This window comes from Podarcis pityusensis, assembly GCF_964106645.2.
Source record: "Podarcis pityusensis genome assembly, chromosome: Z".
In the NCBI taxonomy this organism is placed as follows: Eukaryota; Metazoa; Chordata; class Lepidosauria; order Squamata; family Lacertidae; genus Podarcis; species Podarcis pityusensis.
The window spans coordinates 1,984,727-1,995,260 of NC_138044.1; the positions used below are offsets into that span (position 1 = coordinate 1,984,727).

A 10,534-nucleotide genomic window follows, 5' to 3' on the forward strand; every position below is an offset into this window, starting at 1 on the left:
TCCAACACACACACATGTTGAAGACCACTGACCAGAGCTTGGTGAAAAAGGAAGGCTGGGAGCATGGGGAGACAAGGACACAGGAACTTGGAAATGGGGGCAATATTTCTGTCTATGACCACACATGCTCAGGACTAGGGATTTGTTTTCAATACTAGAGCTCAGCTCATAGCCCTGCCACACACAAATCCAGTCCAGGTTTTCCCCCTAAGTTTTTTTTTTCTGTTTCAGAAAAGTGGTGGAGGCATTTTTGTTTATGCTCTTGTTAAACTCCTGTGAGTCAACAGTCCTTTTCTTATCTACTGCAAAGAACCTAAAGTCCCAGCCTACCTTGCTTAAACTGCACTGACTTCCATTTGGGAGGGTTGTGGTTGTTACCAAGGTTGCATTGATGCCACAGTTTGCCCCTTGCAAAATGTGCTTCTTACATAGGAGTGCATGTTACTGTCTTTTAGATAGAGCATTGCGTTTTAGCCTCTGCCTCAATTTTTTTTGGGGGGGGGGGGCTTCGAAAAGGCTATGCCACAGCTCTGCCTGCTGCATTGAGTTCCATCCTGATAAGCTTTGCTCAGCAAACAGCATCTTTTAACAACAGCTTGCTGGTTCCCAGTGGGGCAGGATTCCCAGCCTTAATGGCTTTAGCATGTGGCTAGGACCATTCCCTGTATCCTTGGGACAGCATTGTTCAGAGGAAGCCTTGACTCAGTGTTTGAATAGCTCTTAGGGTGCCAGGAGGAAGACTGACGGAAAAGGAAGCGGGGCTTGGACGGGCTGTCCCACACTTGCCTTGGATGACAGGAAGTAGCAATGGGGACCTGGCTGCAGCCCGCAGCAGAGCTGTGACCTTCCCCTTCCCCTGCCTCGTCCCAGGTAGCCCATCAAGATGCTCCAGGAATTTCCAACAGCCCGGTTCTTGTTCCTTCTTCACAATGCAGCTCTCCAGTTTCTCACAAACTCTTTCTGGGCCTCTTTAATAATTCCTTGCATTCAAAAATACTGGAAGTAAAGAACTGGAAGATGTGGGTGATGAATCCAGGAAACTGTCTTCTTGTGACTCAAGGGAACTGAGTGCTAGTTAGTGCCTTTGTAATCAGCTTCCAGTGTGTGTGTGTGTGTGTGTGTGTGTGTATGTGGTTTCAGAATAATGAGCTAGAGGGCGACATTTGGGTAAACTACACAGCATATAGCCACACACACAAACATAACAGGTGGTTTTTATATTTTCTCTAAAAGGAGCAAAGAAAACTACACTGCTGTAGCAGGCAGTTCCTGTTGGACAGCAAACTCCTCAGAGTGCAAAGGCCCATGTGCAGAAGGAGAGCTCAACATGCAGCTCAGCTCAGACCTAAGCAGAGCCAGCATCCAGTTTCTCCATAAATCAATAAATTGTGTGTGTGTATAACTTTTCACTTAAACATCACATGTTAAAAATTATAGTAACACCAACACCTATGCAATACCAATAACAACAGAAAAACTGAAGGCAACAGGTTAAAGAACAACAGGCTGGTATTAATTCGTAGGGTTCAGGCCGAGAACATCCTTTGGCTTATTTGATGGCCTGTCTGTGAATATGCCACATTTGTAGGTTCCCTGGCTGCTTTCAAGAGTACCAGTGGTTTATGTACTTAACAGCCTAATCCTATGCAAGTCTACTCAGAATTAAGCTTCTGAGTTCAGTGGGGCTAGCTCCTAGGTAGGTTTGTGTAGGATGCTGGTTGGGGCTGATGGGAGTAGGAGTCCAGCAACCTTTGGAAGGATCCTATCATTGACCTACAACTCCTCATATTCTTTCCGTTTCTGGCTCATCTTGCTTGGCTAGGCCAGGGTTCCAGGGCTTCCACTGGAAGATGGTTTCCTGACCATCTCCTCCTCTCTCATGTGGACAACCCTGTCTCTGCCAACTTGAGAAATCCCTTTGTGAAACATCAGAGTGGAGAGGGGCATTGCTAACTTTGCCCATGTATGAACACTGCAGTGGTATTCTAAATTGTTTTCAGTTCAGCATTTCTCACCCACCCAGCAAATTCCGGCATATCATTTAAGCTCGATGTCCCTGAGGCTTCATTGCTTTCCAGCTGTGCTCAGTGGAGACACCGCAGGGAAAGATGCGCGGTGAATCCTGATGAAATCAAGGTTGACGCACAGCCGCACAAACATGCATTTAAATGAGACACCCCAACAGGACTTGCTAAAGGAGAGAGCTAGGTGTGTGCTTCTCTCGGCCAAGTGGCAAAAGGTGTTTGTGTTTTCAGGTGAGGACAATGTTCTGAACAATGATTTTTATGGGGACAAGATTATGGAACCAATAGGGTAGCGGCCCGAAAAAGGTTTGGAACAACAGCTCTCCAAAGCTTTAAACTAAGAAGAAAAAGTCACCAGTACTTTTCTGGCTTTGTTAAAAGGGCTTTTTGGATAGATTTTGCTTTCTGCGCCCATCATATCCCCTCCAGCCACACCACCTCAAGGAAAGTATGAGGACTACTTCCCCACACCATAAGACCCGGCTGTTGTTTTTCTTCCACCACTTCATTAGGGTCTTCTTGGGCCAGGGCAAACTGAGTTGGCCCTTGTTTCCTTCCTGTTCCAGGAACACATCTGTAGCAACCTGGCCTGGGAGATCGCTTCAGTTCCTGGAATGTCCTTCCTTGTACTGGGCTTCAGAGAACTGGCTGGCACCCGTGTGGCTACAAGGTCACTGCATTGAGTTTGGCAGCTGAAGGCCACAGCAGCCTTGGACCATGTAAACTGCCCCACCCTCAGAACGGTCCTCAGCTCTCACTCATCAGTATACAAAGCCCTTAATAACTTGGGAACAGTTTACCTGCAACATCGCCTTACCCTGTATATGCCCACTCGACTGCTTCTGTCTGTAAGAACTGCCACTTACAGTTGGCACATAAGACTAGTGAGAAATTGATCTTTTGGTGTGGAGGCACCTACGCTCTGGAACTCCCTGCCTGTTGATAACAAGCAGGCACGTTGATAACAAGCAGGCACTTTCACTCTTTTCGGTATCTGCTAAAACATTGCTGTTTAGATATTTATATATTTATAATGACAATGCATTTTTCATTTATTGCTAGTTTTAATTTTTTTTTAATGCTTTGATTGTTTTTACTAATAATCTTACTGTTTCATTCTTTTTCTGAACCGCTTTGAGGTTCTGCAGTCAAGCAGGACATAGAACTAACTAATTAAATCCCCTTGGTCATCCTGAAACAGTTTTTTGCTGATAAGCTGGGCACCACCATACCATAAATCTTTTGACTTTTGAGGTCCTAAAATTTCCTTTATTGAAAGTGTCAATAACTTTTCTCCCCTCCAAATCCTCCCCCCCCCACACACACACATACTGGGCACAACTTCATTTTTTCCCATTCCCAAGCAACAAGCTGGGATCTGCTTGAATTGAGTTGGCCTAGTGGTTTGTCCTCCTTCCGTTTCACTCAAACCCTCTTAACCAACAGAGGTCATCATCTTGGCTTCTCTCCCTCCTCCTCCTTCCAGGTACCACCTTCTCAAGCTCCTTCAGAAGTTTGGCAAGGTGAAGCAATTTGACTTCCTTTTCCACAAGTCTGGCATGTTGGAAGGGCAGCCCAGAGGCTACTGCTTTGTGAACTTTGAAACCAAGCAGGTAGGTTGGTTTGTCCTGAGTCAGGCCATTGCCTCATCTAGTTCACCCGTGTCTATTCCAGGCTTCCCCAGCTACAACATTATCATCCATGGCTGGGGCTGGTGGAAGTTGGGGTCCCAACCACATCTGCAGAGCACCTGGTTGAGGCAAGGTGGCTCTCCAGGGACGCAGGCAGGTGGATTGAATCTAGGGCTCTGCCACTGTTCTGCGTCCCCATCCCCAAAGCTGAGGATCACTCAGTTTAGAGCGTTCCACAGCTTTAAGGATTCTGGTGGGGATGTAGGCTTGGCTGTGCCAGGTGACTGTAGTAGGCCATCCTTCCCCAACCTGGTGCCCTCCAGATGTTTTGCTGAACTCCCAACAAACCTTTTTTGCAGGGGAGGGGTGTGTTTCCATAGACATTCTCTCCCCAAGGGAGTTTCATTGTATAGCAATTTTTCCTGCCCTCGGAGCTATATCTTTTTTGCTGGCCTTTCTGTCCGCAGGGTTGCCTTGGGAAAATTGGAGGCGAGAGAGATTTGCTGTGTGTTTTGGAATGGTGCATTGGTCGTTTTAAAAACACTCCTTGACTGCTTTCTGTTCTGGTTCTGCAAACTGCACTCAAGTGTTTATTGGAGCTTTCTGAGCATTGCAGGGGGTTGGACCAGATGACCATTGGTTCGAGTGCGTTGCTGATAATGCCTAGGTTGCAGGTTTGCTCCCTGTATGGGGCAGCTGCATATTCCGGCATTGCAGGGTGTTGAACTAGATGATCCTCAGAGTTCCTTTCCAGCTCTACAGGTCCATGATTCCAGCTTTACAATTTGATGGTTCTACAAAGAGCGGCTGGGAAGATTAAAAGTCTGGTGCATCCTGCAGGCCACTTAGAAACCTGGGCACCTGTTATCCCCTTAAATTCTATGCTGCAGCCCCTTTTGAAACGAAAACCCCCCTCAAAAGCCTGGCACTACCCATTAGCTGCTCAGAGTAGTAACTGCCCAGAAATATTCAGCTGAAGCCCCTGGGAAAGGGGTTCATTCCTTGACGGTGTTTTTCTCCTGCAGGAAGCTGAGCAGGCGATCCAGTCCCTCAATGGCAAGCTAGCCCTCTCCAAAAAGCTGGTGGTGCGGTGGGCTCATGCCCAGGTCAAGGTAAGCAGAACCTGACCGTCTTCCCAATTTAGAGAAGAGCAGGCAGCCCCTCCCATTTCCCTGTACAGTCATACCTCGGGTTACAGATGCTTCAGGTTGCGTTTTTTCAGGTTGCAGACCACCGAATCCTGGAAGTACCAGAACAGGTTACTTCCGGATTTCAGCGGTCGCGCATGCGCAGAAGTGCTAAATCGCACTTTGTGCATGTGCAGAAGCGCCGAATCGCAACCCGAGCGTCCACTGTATTACTTGTTTGTGGGTTGGGCCTGTTTCCCTTCTTGTCAAATAATTTCTGCTGTTTCTCTTTCCACCAACACCCCTAATTGCCCAGAGATATGATCAAAACAAGAATGAAAAGATACTTCCCATCAGCCTGGAACCCTCGTCCAGCTCAGAGCCAACCCAGTCTAATCTGAGGTGAGAATTGTGCTTTTACCATGTCCGCAACATGCTGTATGCATTGGGGTGTGGGGTGTGGGTGTGTGTGCAATTAACTGGGTTTTCTAAACCAGTTGGTGATCTGATACCAGATTGGGTGTGGGGAGGGTACTCCGTCTGTTTGTGTTTGTGTGGAATCAGAAATCCCATTCCAGTGAACCTGAGGTAGCTCTTTGGATCCAGGACTATGGATCCAGTGCCTTGGGATCCTGGATCTCTCTCCGCATCTTCACCGCAACCCTGCGGAGTAGGTTAGGCTGGGAGGCAATGAGCTTTGTAGCCAAGGAGAGATTCGAACCTTAGCCCAGCCCCATAGTCCTAGATGAGGCTGGCATCCAGATGGCTGCTTTACGTTGGGCCCTGGGCTTCCAAGTTCTGGGTGTGAGTTTTGGTTCATTTCTACAATATTTTTTTGGCTGCCTTTCAGCAGAAAACTCAGGAAAGTCTTCCACAAGGTGCATTGCAATAGTTTAACATTACAGTGATACCTCAGGTTACAGACGCTTCAGGTTACAGACGCTTTAGGTTACAGACTCCGCTAACCCAGAAATAGTACCTCGGGTTAAGAACTTTGCTTCAGGATGAGAACAGAAATCGTGCAGTGGTGGCGCGGCGGCATTAGCTAAAGTGGTGCTTCAGGTTAAGAACAGTTTCAGGTTAAGAACAGACCTCCAGAACGAATTAAGTACTTAACCCGAGGTACCACTCTAGTGTGTGGGAGAGGCGGGGGGGGGGGCGGATCTGTGACCCTTCATGCATTTTGGACTCAACTCCCATCAGTTCCAGCCAGCGTGGTGAAGAGTGATGGGAGTTGCAGTCTAGCAAAAACATATTTACAGAAAGTGTTGCAGGGTGCCCCGCCTCCTGAATGAGGGTTTGTAACGCCCAAAACAGCACCTCAGATTATTTCTTCTTCTTTTAAAATTTCAGGAGCGCTAACTTTAAGCAGGGGCGGGGGGCGGGAATGCCATGGCGGTCAACAGCATCAAATCAGCAGTGCAGTTCCATTCATAAGACAAATTCAGAATACATGGTAGATCCCCAGACCACATGGCCGGGTCACCCCTGGGGAAAAGGCTTGGTGAGTGGATAGGGTGCACCTGGAGTTCCAGAACTGGGCCTGGAAACCACAAATTAGCAGGGATGTTTCCCAAGGGGTACAATGCATTCTCACCACCCTGTACCTGTCAGCAGGTGGGCAACAGTGTTCTGCTCTAGCTGCAATATAGCATTTTGCCTTTGTAAATACCACACCCTTCTCTGGCACCAGAACACCAATTGGTTTTTGAGAGCTCGCTTGGATTCAGAAGCCGCTTATCAGGTGGTTTTGCAAAGACTATTGTTGAAGAAAAACAACTCTGAAGCTCCTAGAGGTGCGTAGTACTTGTGCTGGTTATGAAAGCCCGCTAGGGCTTAGGATCAGGCTGTCTGAAGGACTGTATCCTCCCATAAAGCCTGTCCATGCTCTGAGATTTTCAAGAGAGGCCCTTCTCCCCACCACCCTCACAGGCATGCTTGGGGGGGGGGGACGGACATGGAAGAAGGCCTTCTCAGTGGTGTCAGCCCCCAGGCAGCTTGGATCTCCTTGCCTAAAGCTAGACTGGCTCCTCCTTGGCTTTCGGCCAGCAGGTCTTCACAGTTTTATTCTGGCAGGCCTTTGGGATCTGACACTTTTTAAAGGAAAGAGCTTTAACAGTGCTGTTTTCTTTTTGTTCTCTGTATATTAAAAGGGTTTTTTAATTGTTTTAATTCTACTAGAGCTTGATTCCTTTTTAACTATTATCTTTTATACATTTTATCTGTGTTGTTTTTAATTTGGGTGAGCTGCCTTGAGTCCCAATTTGAGGGAAAAGGCAGGATACGAACGAATCAATAATAATGATGATGACAGTTACATGATTCTCCAGCTCTAAGCCCCCGTCCACATTAGATTCTGATTTTAAATCAAGGCCCAGGACAGACAGGCTGACGCTTCAACCAGATATGCTCTTCGCTTCCTCCACAGTGTCAGCACGAAGATCAAAGCCATTGAGGCCAAGCTGAAGATGATGGCGGAGAACCCGGATGCAGAGTTCCCACCGGCAGCGCCATATTCCTACTTTAAGCCACCAGACAAAAAACGGATTGCCCCATACTCCAAAGCGGCTTGGAAGTCAAAGAGATGATTTGCTGTCAGAGGCAACGTCCCTTTCTGGCACTAACAAAGGTCCACCAGGATGAAAGGCGGACTGTATTGGATGGGACTTCATTGCCTCCCCATAGAGTGTGACATCCTGGGCTTTTCAGAACCTTCTCCTGCATCTTCCATTTGCACGTGGGAGCAAATCCTCTCCTGGTGTTGGTGGTGGTGGTGGTGATGGTGGTGACTATGGTGGGGGACTGCAACACCATCTCCAGACCTGTAAAGAACCCAAGGTTGTTCTCAGTAGTAAAACCTGAAGCATCTACTCCTGTGGCTAGTTCTGCATCAAGACTCCAGATATATGTGTGAGTTCTCACGCTCTCTCACAGACACACCAAACACACTCCTGCTGTATTTCTCCACCCTGAAGATACAGAATCCTGATGCAGCTAGTAGGCTAGAAAACGGTAGCTTTGACAAGCATCTAAACATGGGATGAATTATGTGACCTCCGCAGCTGAGCCAGCCGGGTTTCTCCTGTGTCTGGCACCTTGGGGACACAACCCTGAATCCTGGCAAGAATGGGGTGGGATTTCTGTGCTGGGTTTTCTGCCGACGTCAGCTCATCTGGGTGTATGTATCAAAACTTTCTAATGATTGTACAGGAATAAACTTTATGCAGACTTTCGAAGTGCACCTTTTGAAGCAAAATAGTCTAATGTGAAATGCTTGTGAATGCAGCAAAACTGGGCGTTTTCTGCCTTTTCAAACTTATAAGGTCCCGATTCTGCACCCAAATCATACACACTGATCTCATTGGTATATTTTACTCCTTCGTATCATTATTCATTGGGGTGGGGGAACAGCAAGAAGGTGTACAAGGTACTTAAGTTGTGTGGTCGTCCCCCCCCCCCCCCGCCGCAACAAACACCAAATTCAGCCACCCCACTGACCCCTTCAGTGTCACCTGGGATTACCCTTATAGTTTGAAGCTTCTTCCATCTGGAAAAGCTAAAGTCACCTAATGTGTTTTAGATGACAGCTAAGATAGCCAAGAAGCAGGATTTTGCACAAGTTTCGATCCTCTTGCAGAATCCTAACACACATCCAACTCTGGCAGTGGCAAGGGCGAATCTCCAGCACTTAAACATTTGCTGCTACTGCCTTGTCAGGCTGCACTGTTTACGTTGAGTGCTGAGATGAATAAATTAAAATCCTTTAAATCATGCATATAATGTAGGTGGTTATAAGCACTGAGATGGCATGCACTATCTTGAATGATGTATTCTCTCACACACAGAATAAATGCTGCTTCTAAGACGTTGCTACAGCATATTATTATTATTAATTTCATTTCTATACCGCTTTATATTTTTAAGAAAAATCTCAAAGTGGTTTACAGAATATTAAAATATCAATCAAACATCAATAAACCAATCTGAAGAAAGTCAAATATAGAGTATACAGTCAAAGCAACATAATTAACAGAAAACTAAAATATTATCTTAAAGATGAAACATAAAGGTTAACTACAGAATACATATCTAACATAAAGTTTAAAAAAATCTTAAAACATTTCAAAAGAAAACATTGCTAAATGAAGTCAAATATAAAATGCACATTTAAAACAGCATAATTAACAAGAGAATAAAATATCATAAGCATGACATGGCTGTTTGGCAGGCATAAAAAGATGGGGCAAAAGAATCCAGGAGGAAAACAAGAAAAAAAATATTCTGAAAGAAACAGTGGATGTATGATTTTTGTGGTTCATGCTGTGGCCACAGACATGTGATTTGATGGTGAGTTTGGGGTAACCCAATGCAAAAATTCTGAGGATCCATGCTTTGTAACTACGTTTTTGCGCCATTGCGGCCTCACACAACAGTGGGTGGGTGGTTTTTTTGGTGCAGGCTGTAGCCATGGACATGCTATGTGATCTGATGGTGACTTTGGGGTGACCCAGTGCAAAAATCCTGAGGATCCATGGGCTTTTACCTCTCCCCTCCCAGGCAGCCTCCTTTATCTCTAGCGTCCCTTATCTCCCCGATCGCTTGCGGATCAGCTGCTTCCTTTCAACACTCCCTTCCCTCTTGTTTGCCTTAGTGTCTTTTCCTTAGCTGGAGCAGTTTTTTGCTCCTCCTTTTCTTCTAATGTCTCTCCTCATTGCTTTAGTCTTCCTGTCTCCTCTCCTTGCAAATTGGCTGTCTTTACCTCCCCCCTCCCAGGCAGCCTCCTTTATTGCTAATGTCCTTATCTCCCTCCCTGATCGCTTGCCAATTAGCGGCTTTGTTTCAACACCCACTTCCCTCTTAAAAAAAAAAAGCATGATCTGCTTTTCTCCCCGGTGCAGTTCAGCTCCAGGGACCACGCATTCGCTCCATATGACGCACAGACATTTCCCCTTACTTTTTGGGAAGAAAAAAAGTGTGTCTTATGGAGCGAAAAATACGGTACTCTTTGTGGTTCTTTGGCCAACAATCCAGGTAGAACATAGCCTTCATGACTTGGAACCACAGATAGCTCTATGAATTTGTTTAATCTTCTAAACCCATCCATGTTGATAGCCATTCCACACCTTGTGGGAGTGAATTCCATAGTTTTAACTCTGTGCTGTGTGAAAAAGGATTTCCTTTTGTCTGTCCTGATACATCCAGCTTCATTGCATGTCTACAAGTTCTAGTGTCATGATTTGGGGGGGGGGCAGGATCCTTCTTGAAACACTGTCTTCCTACCATGCACAATGTTTTATACTTCTAACAAGTCTCCTCTTAGTCACCTTCTCTAAAAAGCTCCCAAAATTGTAACCTCAAAGAGAATTGCTTCAACTGCTGGATCATTTTGGTCTCCCTCTTCTGAGCAAGCATTTGAGCCTCTGCTTTAAGTGCATCCACCAATTTAGGACACCCTTTGGACTTTTACAGGAAGGCAGTTGTGAAAGGCATCTTGCAAAACTCATCTCTCAAGCCAGTCTAAGGCTGTGGTGGAGAGGCTTTGGTCCAGTTAAGGCTGTTGGACTCCAACTGCCATCAGCTCCAGCCAGCATGGCCAATGACCAGGGGTGGTGGAGTTGTAATGGTTCAGAATAGGAGCATCGTTGGCTGCCTTTCTATCAACGCAGATTTGTTGTCTATCCAACTTGGCATTGTCTACACTGGCTGGCAGCAGCTAGCTCCAGGATTTCAGGCAAGAGGCTTTCCCAGCCCT

The 10,534-nt window shown here is 46.3% G+C and overlaps 1 protein-coding gene across 2 annotated transcripts in view; it reads left to right on the forward strand.

Annotated features, from left to right (window-relative positions):
- Positions 1-8,023, forward strand: part of RBM18 (RNA binding motif protein 18) — a 16,498-nt gene extending 8,475 nt beyond the window's left edge. For both annotated transcript variants that reach the window (XM_080991020.1, XM_080991021.1), the window contains exons 3-6: positions 3,511-3,637; positions 4,681-4,767; positions 5,099-5,184; positions 7,211-8,023. In XM_080991020.1, the coding sequence (XP_080847146.1) occupies positions 3,511-3,637; positions 4,681-4,767; positions 5,099-5,184; positions 7,211-7,370 (460 nt within the window). In that variant the 3' untranslated portion in view covers positions 7,371-8,023. The remainder of the gene's footprint in view (positions 1-3,510; positions 3,638-4,680; positions 4,768-5,098; positions 5,185-7,210) is intronic.
- Positions 8,024-10,534: the final 2,511 nt, after the last annotated feature.